The sequence below is a fragment of the Dreissena polymorpha genome, chromosome 10 (genome assembly GCF_020536995.1).
Source record: "Dreissena polymorpha isolate Duluth1 chromosome 10, UMN_Dpol_1.0, whole genome shotgun sequence".
Lineage (NCBI taxonomy): Eukaryota > Metazoa > Mollusca > Bivalvia > Myida > Dreissenidae > Dreissena > Dreissena polymorpha.
The window spans coordinates 40,329,195-40,348,383 of record NC_068364.1 but is presented as its reverse complement, the minus strand read 5'-3'; the positions used below and the strand labels follow the sequence as shown (position 1 = coordinate 40,348,383).

The 19,189-nt window shown below is 33.6% G+C and overlaps 3 protein-coding genes across 7 annotated transcripts in view; 1 reads left to right on the top strand and 2 right to left on the bottom strand.

Moving 5' to 3' along the window:
- LOC127847163 (mucin-5AC-like) overlaps positions 1 to 19,189 on the bottom strand; it is a 180,980-nt gene that overhangs the window by 34,878 nt on the left and 126,913 nt on the right. The gene's annotated exons all lie outside the window — the stretch shown is intronic.
- LOC127847166 (uncharacterized) lies at positions 7,202 to 8,672 on the top strand. Its single transcript, XM_052378878.1, has 2 exons — positions 7,202 to 7,336; positions 7,928 to 8,672. Exons 1-2 carry the CDS (start codon positions 7,210 to 7,212, stop codon positions 8,134 to 8,136), a joined length of 336 nt encoding a protein of 111 aa, XP_052234838.1. The 5' UTR covers positions 7,202 to 7,209; the 3' UTR covers positions 8,137 to 8,672.
- Positions 10,182 to 19,189, bottom strand: part of LOC127847165 (coadhesin-like) — a 95,426-nt gene continuing 86,418 nt past the window's right edge. The window contains exons 1-10 of one of the 2 annotated variants that reach the window (XM_052378874.1): positions 18,805 to 18,953; positions 18,447 to 18,491; positions 17,403 to 17,482; positions 17,054 to 17,122; positions 15,002 to 15,134; positions 14,535 to 14,657; positions 13,964 to 14,134; positions 13,609 to 13,785; positions 13,344 to 13,505; positions 10,182 to 11,069 (exon numbers count right to left, since the gene is read on the bottom strand). In XM_052378874.1, the coding sequence (XP_052234834.1) occupies positions 10,666 to 11,069; positions 13,344 to 13,505; positions 13,609 to 13,785; positions 13,964 to 14,134; positions 14,535 to 14,657; positions 15,002 to 15,134; positions 17,054 to 17,122; positions 17,403 to 17,482; positions 18,447 to 18,491; positions 18,805 to 18,814 (1,374 nt within the window). In that variant the 5' untranslated portion in view covers positions 18,815 to 18,953 and the 3' untranslated portion in view covers positions 10,182 to 10,665. Of the gene's footprint in view, positions 11,070 to 13,343; positions 13,506 to 13,608; positions 13,786 to 13,963; positions 14,135 to 14,534; positions 14,658 to 15,001; positions 15,135 to 17,053; positions 17,123 to 17,402; positions 17,483 to 18,446; positions 18,492 to 18,804; positions 18,954 to 19,189 lie in introns of those variants that run through there. The other variant, XM_052378876.1, reaches the window with a different exon arrangement.

The window sequence follows — 19,189 nt, the reverse complement described above, 5'->3', positions numbered from 1 at the left end:
TACAGACATTAACTTTAATTGGCAGGAGAGAAAGACAGGTTATCGGTTGTTTTTACAACCTGTGTCGAATTTGGACACTCACCAATTTTCTTAAATTGCATGCTATAATGAAGAAAAGGTCATGCTTAGTTAAAAGAGGTCATGAACTTGAAATGGAAAGGTTTTATTGATTTATTATTCTAATGGTTAGAATTGTGTTCATTGATATTTACATGTAAATGGATTTGTATGTATGTTCATTTATATTTATATGTATGATCAATGAAATTAAAAGGGGAGAATTGTTGTGTATTTAGATAATGCCGCTACGCCACGCCTACTTGTAAATGAAGCGTAGCAACGCTCCGCCCCATGTTCTTCATAACTGCATGTTGGCCTCTGATCTGGGTTTGTTAGTTGTTAGGCATTGATCGCTTCTATCGTTGAATGATAATAAAGTAGCCACTGAAATTATATGCGTTTCACTTCGTTTGTTTACCCAAACACAACGGTCAATTTATAAGGGTGTGAGAAGCGATGTGCAAGTCAACGTTGAGTGTAGCACGGCTCATACTCAACCTTAGAACCAACATTAAATGTTGCAAAACCTCTTGATGCTTTTGTTGTATCTGCAACGATATTTGTCGCAACAAAGTGTGCTTCCACTTAATACCGCAACAATAACGATACATGTTGCAGCTCTTGACGATAATCATACTTTGCAAGATGATTATCCTATTTTTAGATCGATGTGCCGTATGTAAGACTCTATTGATTCTTTTGCAAAATACATGAAATTTATCCCAGGTAAATGATATTACCACACCACATATCACCAAAGTGATAAGAGAATATGTATCAATACCCTAGTTCTAAATGTCTGTTACGATGAATAGAATTGGACTCAATTTGTTCCTGGACGAGTGTTTTTACAAAAAAAAACGTTCCTGTTGCTTATATTTTTTACAAAAGTCAATCGGTCTAAAGCAAATTTATCTGTAGAGCTGAAGTACACTGTTACTGTACCTTCAAGCATTTGATTATTACGGTTACAACAATGCTATAACAATGTCTATTATGTCCTGTTTGTATGAATCAAGTAATGTTTTGTAATTTTTTTTCGTTCAATATGTTTTATTATTTTCGTCAATAGGTGTGTGGGGATCGAGGGTATCCTACTCCATATTACAAGCAATATCTGCATATTACAACATGTTATATACATTCTATCATTAACAGCTTTTACATTACACTGTAGACACAAAAAAAAAAAATATTGTTAAAGAATTGGTTAAAGTTCCTTATCGCAATTAATGCATAAGAGTTAACGAAAATTACCCATTCTTTACTTATAAGCAAATCGTAAAATAATTCATGTTTGCTCCTTTAAGAGTTGGCCTAGTTTTGTGCATTTAACAATTGTAAATAAACATTTTTATCAAAACAAATAAAACATTTAAGGAACTATTTGTATTTGCATGTCCCAGTATAAAGGGAGGCATATTAAGAAAATTCAATAAATGATTACATCCTGAAAACAATTCTGTAATTAGCTGATTGACAAGCTGGTATTCCCAAAATATATATGTTGAATAGTTTTGCATTCAGTTTCACAAAAGATGCCATTGGCCGCTGTGGCATATCCAATTGTAAATAAAAATGAGTTGTACCTAGTCATATACAAATGTGTCTCCATTATTTTGTTTCAACATAATTAAAAATGTTCGACTATTTAGCAATACACACTGGAGAAGATTCGTTTTTTTTGTAAATATATCAAACATAGATTTAGGGTTATTACATATGATATTTTGACGATACAATGTTGCAGATATGCTGTAAAAAAGGTATAGTAAAAATTAAACTTTTCGTTATTTTTTTTTGTTTTGTTGCCTAATTTTTTTTCTTTCACAAATAGTCAGAGCGCGGACCCTTGGATGTGAAAATTATTCAAACTGTATGTCAAGCGTATGTAAGTGATTGTGTTTGTGTACGTAGTTTAAGATAGAAATAATGGTATACATACTATAACCGGTAACCTTATTTGTATGTGTGTCTTGCTAAACAGTAATAATTTTCTGAAATCAAATATAATCGTGTTTGCACTTATGATTCCAGTCCAGTGACAGGATTCGAATATGGGACAATCAATCGCAATGCATATAAACTACCATTGGATCATCACTTTCCGTTTGACCAATACACATACACTTGGTTGTATATTGCCAAGATACCAAACAATAACTATCTTTGAAAAAAGTTATGCGTCGTTGATTTTAATTAGTTTGTTGAAACGACCGTTAATAGTATCAAAGAGGCACGACTAACAACGTGGATGTTTTTCTACGCCGTATTGCATTTTCATAGACTAGCATTTGTAAAAATAAGTTTAGAAATTACAAAGTTGTGATTACTCCATATATAAATTAAACATGCATGACAATGTTTCCTGATTAATAAAATACGTCGGCATATGGTCTTCATATGCCTCGTTTCAAATCTTAACTTAATTTTGCAAATGAAAATTTTTAATTGCATGCGTTTCTTCAAAGATCTTTTGTGAACTGCAGTTAAAGTAAATTAGACTCCGATGTTGACAGTGTGACAATATTAAGTCATTCTAAGCACAAAGCCGATACCGGCACGTTAACTCGTACACATTTCAGAACAAAACATGCGTCGAATGAACAAATCTACAAAAATGATGCTTTCCCAATAGCGTACATCTTTTATGCTAAACTACACTACGCAGATTGTTAACCATTGTTCCATATTAGGACTCGCAGGCTTTAAATTTTAGTTTGTGTTTGGTCGTATACATTGCTTCTACAAATGGAACTGCGATAACCTCAACAAGAACAGCCGCTTATTGACGAACAGATAAAAGTAAAATCTTCTACCGGTGACTTGGAGAACTATACAAACTGTTATATACATTTTTTAAGTAGATTTATGGAAAAAATAAAATTATTTAATGCATATGCAATCATCAGCTTGTAATGGAAAAACAAGTCTGCTATTTAATTTGAACATCAAACACAGACCACAGTTTTGCATTAGTTGTACAGACCTGGGTTTTGCTCATAAAACATTGTCACTTGATGCTGAACATATTTACAACTTACTCCGTGAATGATATATTGAATAGACATTAAAATACTTCAATTCACGGGGTTAAAGCGGGACTGCACGATTTTATATGTGTTTTATATATATCGTTTCAGGAAATTAAAATGATCCGTTAAACTAAATTTTGATTTACATTGTACATGCATGATATACATGCCGGCAAATTCCACTGCACAGACATTTTCGATTTCAGATATTGAAATAAATGTATAATAAGTTTTTTTTCACACATTCTATGTTAATTCAAAAATATTTGGCAAAATCTTGCAGTCCCGCTTTAAAAGTTGAATACAATATATTTGTCAGTGCATCACGTCAGCTGTATTTGTAACTGTTGTAACGTTGTAACCGACTTCTGTTCACGTGAACTAATTCTAACTACACACTCCAAATATATGACTGTTCGCCATTCGTGCCGTTATAACTATTAAATTTATTTAATTGCAACTACATTATGTGATTGTCGGCACAATCGTGTACAAACTTAAATGAATCTTTGTGTTTTTTTAATATCGCGTTGCCCGTATCTTGCACATGCCTGTACGCGATTTCGTGACGTAAGATTCCACGTAAAATATGGATGTTGATTAATTACATGTAGCAACAAGTAACGTGTCAGTGCAAATGGCGGTTCATAGGTTTGTACAAGATTTGTGTCTGAGCCATGGATGTTATGATGCTAAACCCATAATGTACGCATGTCTCTATATAATTCAGCGTCCTAGAAATCCGAAATGGTTAAGGTCTCTCGTGACTTTGATATGCTTATTTAGTCGTCAGCACACGAAATGATACGGCAACTTGGCGTGTCTCTGATAACCCGTGTGGCTGTAAATGCCTTTCACTTTGAATGCGGTCTGCATTTAAAATCAAACGAAAGCGAGGAAAGCATTTATAATGTAGTGTCGCTTTTCCCCTCCCAAACTTTATGTTGGTAACTCTTATTTTAAATCATTTTCGTACAAACTTATAATCTATACTGATTATTGAGTTTTGTATACGTTGGTTCATGATTTGTTTCATTTAAAAAATGTATTACAAAGTTAAAGTGAATGTTTACGATTTAAGGTCTATGTCTCAGTTTATCGTGACTTCAGAGCCACATGACTCATCGCAAAATCGTCTTTTTTTGAAAGTGATGAGTGTATATCTTTAATTACGTAATCAAACCAGCATAGAGCAAACGTGCATTCAGTTCAATTAAAAAAGACCGACTGTTACCTTAAACTGCCTCTAGAATACTGCAATTGTAGAGATTCACAGTTTTAAAAATAAATCTTATTCAAAAAAGAAGACATAAAAAACATAAAATTTTCATAACAAATAAAACAAAAATAGGTACATGTGTACTTAAATTGTCCAATATTGTCAAATAATTTAGATTAAGCCTCCATTTTTGCGTTTATTTTTGACGATGCTGCGAAGCGGCTCGTCTAAGTTATCATACCATGAAAAAATTCTTCATAATGGCGACTTATGTTCAAGACCTAGCCAGTCCGATTGAGATAGCTCGATTTTTCTATCGTACCCGGGAAATGCTAAATCAGTTGTTGTCGGCAATAATTTTATTAATTATAATTATACAAGCGATTTTGACCCATTTTGGCGCTGACGTCATTTCAGAGAAAAACCAGGAAGAAGTTGACGTACTGTTTTGCGCGATATTTTCTCGCAAATATTTTTCTAATCGGCATACCTCGCTGATAATCATTGATTAAGGAAAAGGAAGCTCAGCTATAAATAAGATAGCATATTCTGGGAAAAAGATTTAATAATATTTTGAAAACGTTAATTTTAAATCAGTTATATTAAATCCTTAGGTGTATAGATTAATGAAACAAAGATGCATTTTCTGTATTGTATTTGACATTTGCCGTACTTCTGTAATTAAATTGCGAATGAAAACGTATATAATTCACGTTTAACGCGATTGGGAGTGTGAAGAAAACGAATTATTTCGAACCTGCCAATTGTAAACGTTATAGCGAGTATGGTATATAAACCGCATACTAGCAGTACGACATCTATGAAACTCGCTCTTATGCGTGCTCTCTCATTTTGCATATTTAATGAACTTTTCAAACAGAAATTACAGAGCAACATCAGTGCACACACTATGTTTGATAATTCATTTGTTTGTTGGGTATTGTTTTCTGTTTTAAACACATTTTAGGTCATATCGCGGAGATTTAGTTAACCTTACCATGTGTTCATGGGCGAACTCACGTATTCCAGTCGTTTTTCTCGTACTCTATATTTTTTTCGTACCCAAATTCTTTTCTTACCCAAATTTTGTTTCGTTCCCAATTTTTATTCGTACCCAATTTTTTTTTTCGTAACCAAATTTTTTTCGTACCCAATTTTTTTGGCATAATTTTTGTACCCAAAATTTTCGTACACACATACACAATTGTGGTGATGTAGATAAACTTAAATTGATGCTTTTATATCCATCCTCTTCAAAAGCATCGTCACAACAGTTCTGTCAGTACTTTGATTTACAATCAAATGTCGTTAACATTTTGAGATAGGCCTATAACATTTTTCATAGTTATTTGAAATACTATACACAATATTTAGGAATAGGCTCACATATTTTAAAATGAAGCATCAACATTTAAAACAAAACTACATATTTCTTTCAATCCGGTATGCAATATATTTTTCTGATTATTTTTTGTGAAGAAAAATAATTGAATGCAAAGCTTAAACATATTATTTAAATAATATAAAATGTGCATGCAACATTTATGTTAGTTGTAATGCGACTGATAGATACAAAAACACAATACATGTAATTAACTTAGTTATTTTTTAGACAATTTATCAAGGGGGCGGCTGTATGTATAACAAACATCACGATTTTCTGCTAGTTTTTCGACCATATGGATGTCTACATTTTGACAAGATAAGTGTTCGAAAATTTGCGCAGTTAGCAAATTACTTCCTGATGCGTGACCTAAATACATGCTAGATTTGTTTATCAAAATTTTCATAGTTGATTTTGTGTTGTGGCTTTGCTACACGTTTTGATTAGCAAATTGGAACCTTAATGTTACAAAATATCGTACAACTGCAGCGACTTAAGCGTTGTAATGACCAAAAGGAATCATACATAGCAAATTATTAAATGTTTGTTGCAAGTGTGATGCGATCTTGATTACACCCTGCGTACATATCTAAAGGTCAATACAACTTTAATTCAGTAATAAAAAGGACACAGTTTGTCGATTTCTATAAATGCCATGGTGTTCTTGTTGTGAATCAACTAGGGTAGTAAAGCAGGCAGTCAACAACATGTAACCGCACACATAAAAAATCTACGATCGCCAGTTCAAGTTAAAGATCCGTTAAGTCTGTGTTCTTTAAACATACATAGAAACGAGATACCGACATATATTTCGGCACGTTGCTTCCACGTTATTTACGACAATTTTGGACATTATGAGAACATGACGAAAAAATTAAGTATGTCTGAAAATCCAGTAAGCACAAGGTCCTTTTGGTTCGTTCTACGTGCTTTCTTTGATGTATGCAGCGATAACTCTACACCAGTGCGGCATACGCAAATACGATGCACCGTGATGAGCTAGAAAGTGAACTCGATCATTGATTACCAGTTACACGGTGGTTAATCACGGGCGCCACCTCGTTTTTGTGATGCATTGATAAATGAGCCAATTCTACTTCCGATGTGGCGCTAAGGACCCGATGTAATTAAATGTCGTGGATAAATCTAAACTGTTAAACAATCTTAAAGTTTTAGATTTCAAATATCTACATTATAGATCCTCATGCAATGAAGCAAATCACGTGTTTTGATATATCAATTATAATAGCAAGCAGATGGTGGAAACAAAGTAACGTCCACTTCCGGTGGCGCAGATTACCATGAAAACGACTGCGAGCATCGCGGTTTTGTACAGCAGCAGTATGGTATGTCAGTAAGTTAATAATCCCGGGTGTTCAATGTCATAATTTATTTAATGGATTCATCGCAATTCGTATTGAAGTTCAGTCATGTAAGCTTTGTTTAGTCATGCATGCTTTCTAAGTTCAAATTATTTTGTCATTTTAGATATTCTGCTTTTTTAATTTAAAATGGAGACTGATCTAGATGTCGTATCCATTGCGCATGCGATGTCATTTTGGCACGGGGATGACGTCACGAAAGAGACGCTCTTAAAACCCACCGCATTCTACATTCGGGCTGCCATGCAACGACAAGGTTCGGAACGGATTCATCTTCGATTATTTTTTCTTACTTCTTTTACTTTATCCCTTATGGTATTTCAACTTAACTATTGATTAACTGACACTGTGTATATTGCTGGTCACTTGATGATTTGACTATTTTGGGCAGAATAAGGACCCTGGGGTCCGTCTTATCAAAGATCGTACGACAATGTTTACTTACGATTGAATTTTGTAATTTTAAAATATAAGTGATTATGATTTGTATTAATAATAACAAGCTTATTAAAACACGCACGGTACACATTTTAAGACAGACAGACAGACAGACAGACAGACAGACAGACAGACAGACAGACAGACAGATAGTTTATTTCAATTTTTACAATGTAATCCAACAACACATAATGCAAACAGTACAGTTTGTCAATTGTGACAGGAAAAGGGTGTTTATACATTTTTACAAATCATTGAAGCATGTAAACTTGGATGCAAACAGGCACATAAAATGACCGTTATTTAAGGTCAAATATATTTTGTTCATGTTTTCAAAGTTTTAAAGGTATCCTCATTCAACTCTCTTCTAGTATTTTCTATCTTTCATAGCTTGTCTTTCAATCGGCAGTAGGGGCGCTGACGCTGGTTCACAAGCCTTTGGTGTTTAACGACGTTCTCACATCCCAAGATGAAGTCGCAAAATGCGGAAATGTCTTCCACAGCTCAAGCGATAACTTCCGGTCGCAGATGGCGTTCTGTATTTCTATACAGTGCAGGTTTGCGCTTTCAAAAACAACATTATCAAGTAGGCTAATGCCCCCATCAAGCAAGAGATGATACTAGCGGTCATGCGGATAAGTACCGACGGAAAAAACGGACGCCGAGTTGAAGGCCGGTCAATATGTGTGGGTGTGAGCGTACACAACGTACAATGATTGCAGGATCTCGGAAAATAGATTGTATTTAGTGGAGCACTCATCATGACGACTTGAGAATATTGTGTAACGACTATTCAACGATAACAATAGGTATTTCGTGCATTTGTGTGCTGTTTTATTAACTTCCGTAATCGTATATTTCTAGCCGACGGTAAGAGGAATCGCGATCCTGATAGTATTTCTGAAGTTTCGTTTGTTGCTATGTTTGTAATGTAAGTGTTTGCATTAAAGATCTTGGTCATAATTTCAGCTGGATGTTAATTTATTGTATTACCTATACTATTCATTATTATCGTGTTATATAACCAACGCCATGTGTATTTATACATGTTTTTTTTAACTCATCACCACATAGTAATGCATGTTTTTTCTAAAACACCAAGCAAGGTAAGCTTTGTGTACAATAATTATTCAACAATAAAGAGAATGCCGTATTGCCTGTTCCATTTCTAACAAACTTAACATTGAATTAATTGAGCAGAATGATCGTTTCAAAATAAATCTGACAGGATATCTGCTTGTTATATATGTATATTGAAAAGAAGGAAATACATGTTTCTATTGTTTGAGAATGTACATAATAGTATTTGTGAATATTCTTTATATTTTAAATTATTAAAGCAAAATATGTTATTAACTTTTATTATATTTATAGCAATAGTAGTCCTTAGCTTTCGGGAATATTTCCTGTTACTTCACTTCTTAGAATAATAACATGAATAGTAAACGGCCTTCATTCTATATTTGTGTATTGTATGGTACGCGGGTTTATGACTATTTATGAACTATTTTTAGTTTTTTTTATAATTATTTCTTTAAAATCGGGGACGTCGATGTATGATAATCAGGAAAATAGATCAGTGCCTGATCTTTTTTGTAATATATCAGGCTCGGCACAAATACAATAATTATACCATGTTTGGTTAAAATAACACTGGGATTTTCCGTGTAGTTCTATTTTCCTATTCTATTTTTGAAGGAAATAATTGACGACTAAGAAAATTGATGGGATAAATCGAATACTAGGTCAGGGCCGAATAAAGTGAAGTTTATTATGCTCGGCCTGAAAATTTCTTAGCCTCGCAAAATAAACTGCGCTTTATTCGGCAACGACCTAGTTTGTTCTATATTGGCGCCATTGTAGCGGGAGGTAAAAATGACCCTGCCGTTAATTCGAATGGCACTGACGTCGTTTTTTTTCTTGAATCTATGTGCTATAAACGATTTCAAAATTTATCAAGGTATATATATATATATATATATATATATATATATATATCTTTAAACTGAGGCAATGTAAATTTTCATACACGTCAGTATTTTGGGAAGAAACTGTCGATAAGCATATTCAGTTAAGTTTAAGCGGCACTGGGTAGCCCGAGTTGATAAAATTTACTCCCTTTCAGTCAAATGCGAACTAAAAAGGATGGGGCTTTTTTACATCAAGCTGCAATACATACAATGTTACGCGTTTTATATCGAACTATATGTATTGTTAAGCAGAGCATTGGTTCTGTAACACAGTATTAATTAATTTTAGATTTAACAAAATATGTGTATTTATTAATAACTTCAAAATGAAGTACGCCGAATTATAAAGTGTTTATAAATGATGGATCACAATATAATCATTAATCTGATTTGCTACCATATCACTGTTGATTCTGTTCTGGTTAAATAACGTAACTTACTGTTTACAACCTCTTTTAATGCTGTTTAGAGTTGTTAAGAAATACGCAAGGATGACACTTATGAATAGCTATTCGGTCAATAAAAGTATTTATTTGTTATGTTCCCTGGTGGGAGTATATGTATCAATTAAATTTATATATCTGTATGACTATCAGAGGTTAAGAAGAGTGCTTGATAAGAACATCGGTAAAATATATGATACACATAACGGTATTAAACTTAATGGTAATGAAAGTAAAAAAATAATTTCAATCCTTTTACTTTTGTTTATTTCTGTAATATAATGGCATTTATCATTGTAGACGGTGACAACTTATTCACTTGACTATCGCTTCTGACATGTGTTGGTGTATTTAGTTTTGCAAACATAATATGCCCTAAATACGTTCTGGGGAATGCATTCATAATCGCAAATAAGCAATGTTTTAAATTCATTATTAAAATGAAATAGTATACGCAACTTTACCGGGAGTTCGTATTAATTAATTGTAGAATAGTACTAATAATTTAATACCAAACTATTCATAATAACAGAAGATTACTAGCTTTAAATATCTTTTGCAAACCAGCATTTTCAAAAGGATGAACGCATAACGTATCCATCAGGTTGAAGCAACATTTAAATGTCTAAAAAGAATAAATAAGGCCTATACTGTGTTCAATGTTTTGTGAACGATGTGATATAGATTAACTGAAACTACTAATCACGTACTGGAACAAAGAGTTCACGTTTTTGTTAAAGCTCTTGGACCAACATTCCAGTAAATGAATTCCAATAACTTGTGTACATATGTGATGTGTATTGAGCCTCCATCATGATCCACACGTGTTCATTCATGGTCAGCTTCACAGAGCAGGATGCAGAAGTACAGGTAGGGACGTTATAATTGTCATTCAGTGTTGATGTCAGATATACCGCTCCGCTCATGGTCGCACTGCCTTTTTGCACGTAAAAAACAATGCCAGTGTTGGCGCTAACGCACATTTGGGCAGAAAAGTGGTATATCCCGCCCACGGGAGCTGTGAAGTGTCCAGTGCTGGGGTTATACGCATTCCCTTCGTTGAAGATCACAGTTGAAAACGCATTGACGTTATTTGACAAAATGTTGACTCCGTAGGCGTTGAAGGCTACTGCATGACCTGTAATATTATATTAAAATAGTATTTCAATGTTAAACATTATAAAAATAAATAAATAAATTGTAACCACACACTTGTTTCGTTTGATAAATTACATATCAAATATAGTATATTATGCCTATTTTTTGGACGTTGAGATCAATAAATGTAGTTAATCATGCCTATCTTTGGACGTTGAGATCAATGTGAATGTGCATTTTTTTATTTCTCAATGAAATAAGAATGAAATAAAAAAGAACATTATATTCTTTATATATCAAATGCTTCTTAATCAACTAATTAGAAGTTGATTAACGGCGCCGGTGAGATAACTGGCCATGATAGCATAAAACATTTGCACCAGCCATGTATAAACATTAATTCAACGTTGAAAACGTGTTGCTAAATATAAATTAACGGATATAGATCAAATATTTTTTCGAGCAGCTTTGACTTCTATTTCAAATAATAAAACAATGAATAAAAAATATTGACTTGAAATTAATTTTGCAAATAATTGACAAAATAAAAATGTGCATATGGTGACAATTACGATAAATTGCGCTACATAAGGGTGTGTTGCGAAGATGAACATTGTCTTACTTTGTATATCCTTATATGGTGTACCTAAAGAAATTAAGATCGAATATGACCTTCATACATTTGATACTTGCAACAATTATTGAGCGGTTGATTCCGACGTAATTATATCGGACAATTATGGATGATCAGCACTTCTTGGATGTGTGTTATGATGTTTGAATATGGCAAAAACCCCTGGTGCTTATTGTAGCAGCTGTAATTCTAAATGTCGGACCACAATGTACTGCCTCGTTTTGTCGAAACATCAATGCTTAATATCGCAATCGTTTATTATAATTACGTCTATGAAATATTATGATTCTAATTTAAGATCTATGTATTATGCGGAAAGCGTAATCAATACTATTGAATATTAAACCATTAAAGCCACAGCCAATGATACTCCCCCATCATATGATACCAACATGTTAGGACACTATTCACGTATAGCTGATGTCAAGTTGGGTTGTAACGATTTGTAAGTTAATCGAATTGATTCAATTTGTGTCTGAAGCAGATTTTTAAACTGTAATCGGTCCTAACAAAAGAAGAAATGGTTGTCATTGTGAAGTTTTAAATTGTACACACAGAAAACATAAACGTTGTTCAGAAGTGCAGCGCCTAAACCATCGCGTGCCATAACGTCAGTTTTTAAGTGTTAATATTTTATGTATGTCAGTAATTTCATGCACATTTAATTTAGGAGTTTGAGTACAGCGTGGCATTACTTTGTTAAATATATTTCGTTGATTACAATGTGAATTATGATTTTGGTTTTGCTTGTCAATCATTCAACTGAAGTTTTCGTTATTTCTAGGTTACAATCTTATTTAAAGAAGAGTTCCGCGATCGGAGACATATGCCCCACCCACTCCAAACAGGGCTGTGATCTTGTGACCCTAATTTTGATAGGGGTCATCTTCTGTCCAAGGCCATTGCGCATGTGAAGTATCGAGCAAATCGGTCAATTCATTGATGAGTTATTGATCGGAAACACTGTGCACACTTATTTTGACATTGACCTTGACCTTTGTCCTAGTGACCCCAATTTCGATAGGGGTCATCTACTGTCCAAGGCCAATGCGCATGGGAAGTATCAAGCCAATCGGTCGATTCGTTGACGCGTTATTGATCAGAAACGATTTTCCCACTTATTGTGACAGTGACCATGATCTTTGACCTAGTGACCCCAATTTAAATAGGGGTCATCTACTGTCAAAGGCCAATGCACATGAGAAGTACAAAGCCAATCGGCGAATCAATTGACGAGTTATTGATCGGAATCGAGTTCACAGTTAGTGTGTAACAGTGACCTTGACCTTTGACCTAGCAACCCCGATTTTCAAAAGGTTTCAACTAGTGTTCAAGGCAAATGCACATTGGAAGGATCAAGCCAATCGGTGAATCAGTTGACGAGTTATTGATCGGAAAAGATTTCATACTTAGTGTGTTACAGTGACCATGACCTTTGACCTAGTGACTCCAATTTGAAGTTGGGTCATCTACAGTGCATGGCCAATGCACATGCGAAATATTAATGATAATTAAGTTTACATATAGGAACTTACGCAGCAATTTAAACATATTTTTAATTGTACCTTCGTAATTACATGATCATACACATGCACCTATGTTTGACATAGACAATAATGATAGTCGCGCACACAAGTATTACTATACTTCGTATAATTTTGAGCATACTCTGTTACTCACATGGTGTGTTGACACAAACGTCAAATGCGTCGGAGTTGCCTTCACAAGCTTTTCCATATAGAGTTGGACTCGGGCTAGTACAGGTCCTGCTCATTAGCTTGCGACCTACTCCACATGAAACTGAGCAGCTCTGCCACGCACCCCACGTAGACCACCCACCATCTATTTAGAACATATGCATTATTTTACATCAGATTCACCTAGTAAATAGTTTCATATTTCGGACTTAATTTGCATTATAATTCAATCGAAATCGGATACTTACCAATGACGCTGCAGGGTTCATTAAGGCATACTGTATATTCGATAGATTCACCGACGCATTCATTCCCTGACCGATCTGGTTTAGGATTCGTGCAGGTTCTTGTCTTCTTTCTCACCCCTACGTTGCAAGCAACTGAGCAATTTGACCAGAGGGACCAATCTGACCAGTTGCCGTGTACTTAAAAAATAATATTTTACAACTAAATCCCTTAATTGCACAGTCTTTTCATTTAATGTTTAAAAATAAATTTGGTTTGAATTGTTTTACAAAAGCCATTTATTGCAATTGATCGTCATCATATTTATTATGAAACAATGCATTTCGAAATGTAAACAATGCTTTAACATATTCATACCCGGACAAAGCTGGATAGAACACAGTTTTGACTCAACACTTGGCCCGGTGCAGTTAAGTCCATTGTTGGAAGGGGACGGGTTTGAACAGGTCCGTGTGCGGGTTTTCGTTCCGTTACTACACGATAAGGAGCATGTAGCCCACTCTCCCCAATTTCCCCAGTTTCCATCCACTGTAGACAGATACAGTTAAAATTTTATTTTAATTTCATACTTTATCACCGTTAATTTATATTGAAAAAGTGTTAAGCTGGAGAATTTTGCTGGAAAAATGAGGTCATTTCGTAAAAAACGACGTCATTGCACAGTAAAACACTGTTGATTGTCACTAATTGGAACAGTGACTTGTCAGTTTTCGTTCACTTCTCTATAAACCATCGGAAAGCATAAAATAATGTGCATAGAATAATTATATTCAAAATAAAATTAAAATATGTATTTCTACACTTTAATCTCATGGTGAATGTATCTCATAATAAATATACTCATTATTAAAACATATTAAAATATTCGATTTATAATCGTATATTTATCTTATAAAAAACTGATGTTTTTGGGCAAAATATTTCTTACCGAGGTTACAGAGATCGCAAAACTTTGGACAAGTAGTTTTTGCGTGTTGAACATCAGCACAAATTGGGTAAATAGAGTTCAGATGGGCACAGTCAAGTGTTTCGTCGTCGATGCAAGATGAGGCTTAAATCGGATGTTCAATATTTATGTGTGTTATAATCCATTAAAAATTAAAACATATGGGTTGACATGTGTTTTACCATACAACAAACCGTTAGTTGAAAATATTAGAGATTAATTCGGACTCGACTTGAGAGGCATATTTCAGCTTTAATTAATTATGGAACTAGTATTTGAGTTTGAAATTGTCGTATAGTTTGAAATAAATTATGTTCGAAACCAAAATAACATAATTAATTTTTTGCGAGTCTTATGATTTACAACGAAGCTAAATATAGCAGCCAGATAAAATATTTATAATTCATAACAGCACAATGTGCGTTGTTTTTATAAGTTACCATACATACGTTTTCTTTGCGCACATAGATGCTCATTGCAACGGTTACTACTGCTGCAACATTCATGACAAGAGTACTGCTGTCTGGTCTGGGTAGAGCGACCAATGATACCGTTGGGGCTAACGGCCTTTGAGCTGCAAAACTGCAAATGTGAAAAGTTTATGTAAACTCTGTGACTTATGGGGTCGAGCATGCATGCTTGTAAGCATCTCTTAACATTTTAATCGTGATTGATTTTTTTACTGCGAAAATGTATATAAAGCGCACCTTTAATGGTTTCAGTATATTGTATTTATTTTCGAAACGTTGTTTAACATATATATGCACTCGCACACAAATTACTAAACGTCTTGTTATATATCCAAATCTTTTTAACATACTTTTTACCCTTTGCATTGCATACTGAAACACGCACATTTTGCAGAATATTATCAGGAGCCAAGTCAATTTAGCGATCATATTGGTTTGCTCGTAGTTTCTTAAGATTATGTCATCGCAATATCAATTGCAAAGCCGATTTTACGTTTATACCCGGATAGGTGGCGGCTATATTACAATCAACTCTAGCGTTGGTAAAACCTTGAGGTCATATGTAAAATTATAGCATTTGTATCAAACATTAATGTTAATGCTAAAATTCGGTGTATTGAATGATTGCTTATTGACTTTGCGAAATGTTCACCTTTATGAGAGTGTGTCACCTGATAAAAAGCATGGGTTTAACTTCAAGGTTAAGGTCTGACTTTTAGATCAAAGGTTTTACAAAAGTGCTGCATTGTTATTTGCGACGGTTGCTCTCTATATTTTGATAATGGATTGCATGATTTAAATATAATGTACAATTTAACCGGGTATCTCGCACGCAAGAACACCATCGACGCCTTTATGATCAAGATTAAAGCATTGAAATAAAATGTAATTAATTGTCAATACAATGGCTTTTCGGTTCTATAACTTGACTAATTTCTTTCTATTATATGATTTTAAATACAATTTTGCTTGTCCGTCATATAACGTATTCCTATATTTTAAACACAAAAACGAACTACTCAAGACAATTTCATTGCTAGGTGTGGTCTGTTAAAATTTATTTAACGAGATACAAAACGCTAGTTTTAATTTTGTGGGACCCTATATTTTCCATTTGAATTTCTAACGCCGATATCCGAACATTTACGAGCGAACGCGTCATTGGTTTTGGGCAGCGTCGAAAGCAGGATGCAGTTATCACAATAATCATTGTTTAAATAAATGAAGCTCTAGCAAGAATGTCCTGGGCCCGTATTCACCAAACAATTCTAAGACTTAAGTCTAAGAATAAAGAAAATTCTTTAAATTAGAATATTCAATAATTTCTTTTATTTTGAGTCAAACACTGCAGTAAACATCTCTATCTATATTATTCTTCATATTGAACATTTTGTTAATGCCATAATCACCAGTGGAGGCCTGTATATATTCAAAAACTGAACACATTTTTTTTTTGGTTCTAAGTCTATTCTTTATTCTTAAGTCTAAGAATCGGTTGGTGAATACGAACCCAGCTCTTTGCCGTTCAGCAAGAGAAAATGAGAGCGTTCAACAATTAATGTGTATGTGGGGCCATACATATCTAAAAGGAACTACGTTGATGAAAGAATAGTGGTTTCCTATGAGTTTCATTTGCCCTTTATCTATAATAATAGCATGTGGACCAAATAGAAAGAAAAGGTAAGTGTGCTCAAAATTTTGCAAATTAAACCTTACCGAATGAAGCCGATCTTGACTCATTCATAAACCGATACAAGATGACATCCTGAAGCAATGTTTAGATGCTTAAAATTTGCAGAATGTTTTGTATTTTAACGTGTTTTTTACACCAATAATACTTGTTTTATGGTCTTACTATTGTGATTAAACTTCGTATGGCACTTTTTGTTGACGGATGTTTTCTATGAAGCAACATAGTCTTGGGAAGTGTTTATGGATCTTTAAACATTTAAAAAGATACTTTTCACAAAGTAAAAAAAAAGCAAAGCACGTGAACATGGTTGAAAAATCAACACTCGTAATGACAGTTACCTGATTGTTCTGACAGCCCATGTCGTAACGGACTTCAGTGCCGGAATGGAGCGTTTGCAAATAGCAGGACTATTAACACAAATAATAGTTTATCAAATAAGGTTAATTTTGTTATAGTTTTCGTCATTTATGATTAATCGTATTGCTAAGAGAAAGCCTCGAAAACGTTTACAAACTCATTTTCATTTTATATACCATGGCGTTTTTTTAAGAATATCAGTGAAATAAAAGCCAAGATTCAGAATTTCGAAACAGTGCATTTATTTTGCACCTCTTAACAACAAACTAATTAAATGTTTTACAGTTTGTGTATAATGACAGTTTTGTCAATAGATGGAATGACACTCACCTCACTATTTGAACATTGAGTCGTGTTTGGACACGTCCGTGGTTCAGTGACATTCAGACAATTGAAGCATTCAATGCATTCTGAAATAAATGTAAAAAGAGTTAATAATTTGAATATATCAACGCAAGTGCTTATGCGTTTATATATTTGTTAATACCTGTACTTTTGTCCGAAGGTTATGTCCTGTGTTCCTTAAAAAATTATTCGCCTTGGGGAAAGGGTTTAAAGAGACGTTGAAGAAACGTTGCTCAGCAAAGTTTTCTAAGATGGGAAAAGACATCGACTTCTTGAGATATATGACTGTCGATAGAATTGAGAATGTTTTATCTTTTACGAAATGCAAAATGTAACTGTTAAAGGAACGACGCTACTTGTTTGTTTAACATATTGGTTTAAATAAGCAGTATACATATATTACAAACAACAACATGTACTCGACATATATTCTAGAAATGAGCATATGTGTATACAAGTTTTATTATTTATTCAATTATCAGAATGCTATACTCATTAATAGAAATACTACTGAACTAATTTATCCTGACAACGTGACACTCGAAGCTGAAATTCACGGATTAGGAAGTAGGCTTATAAAAAAACTTGATTCTCTGTGCTTATAATTGCTTATAATTGTGTAGATATTGTGTAGAAAAGATATTTAAGTTGTAACCAACTTTCATAACCAACGAATTAATTCTTGTTGGCAACAAATAACCTCAAAAAAGAAGAGTTTCCTTCATATAAATAGCGCGCGGATGTGTATAACGCATAAGATTAGCGCGTGAGTCTTTCATAGTTTATATTTTTGTCGCTTTGTGCGAGTTATTAAGTTACTCCAGCAGATGTGAACCATTGTATATATTAAACACAATTTTTCTACGTAAAATAAAGCGACATAAATGTTGTAATTATTCGAAAATTTTTAATTTGAAGTTAAATTCGCGTAGGTGATGTAAAACACTTGTTATTTACTCTCGCTATTATTGTTTTATTTATCATGTTTGTGTGTTAATCTTGCCATACAATTTATGAATCATAACATACCTGATACTCCTATTGCACACAGTATTCCCACAATAGTCAAAAGACCTGTAATTGTGGACAAATTTGATAAATCGCTTCGCATCGTAGCTATTAGAACTTGCATTGTAACTAATGTATTTTGACTATAATCAGAATTTATATAACTAATAGTTTGACAATCAGTATAGACATATAGTGAAAATAAATAACAAATAAATTAATAAAAACATACATTAATTAATAATGGTGATAAATCAATACATAAATAAAATCAAATAAAATAAAAACATAAATAAAAACATAACTAAACATTTAAAACATAAATAAATTCACACATACATAAAACATCAATAAATAAATAAGTATAAACTTGACTTACAGATATTCATTCTTGTGTTGACGCTGTTTCAAAAAGTTTAAGAATAACACGCAATTTATAGTTACAACTGTCGTCTGAATTTCGCAATTGCCGTGGATACTGTGTCATCTGGTGTGCTGATTACGAAATGAGGGAAGAAATGTCACGACTGACCTGAACAAACTTAGGCGCATTATTGAAAATTCGCTAGGCAAAGCTACAGTGAAGGTCAGTTGATCAAACCCAAATTTTGTATGAGAAGTACGTTTTGAATTTTTATTCAATCATGGCGGGTGTGGAAGCTAAAGATATCCTCGTATCAACTGTTTGTGACCGCGGTTTGTGCACAGTGAATATTAAACAAGCGCCGTATAATTTATACAGATTTTACACACATGTTTGTTTG

Excerpts from the sequence above, each read along its gene's own strand:
- LOC127847166 (XM_052378878.1), top strand. The coding sequence starts at position 7,210 with ATGGAGACTGATCTAGATGTCGTATCCATTGCGCATGCGATGTCATTT. Across the intron at positions 7,337-7,927 it reads GGCTGCCATGCAACGACAAG|TAGGGGCGCTGACGCTGGTT; the intron begins GTTCGGAACGGA and ends TTCAATCGGCAG.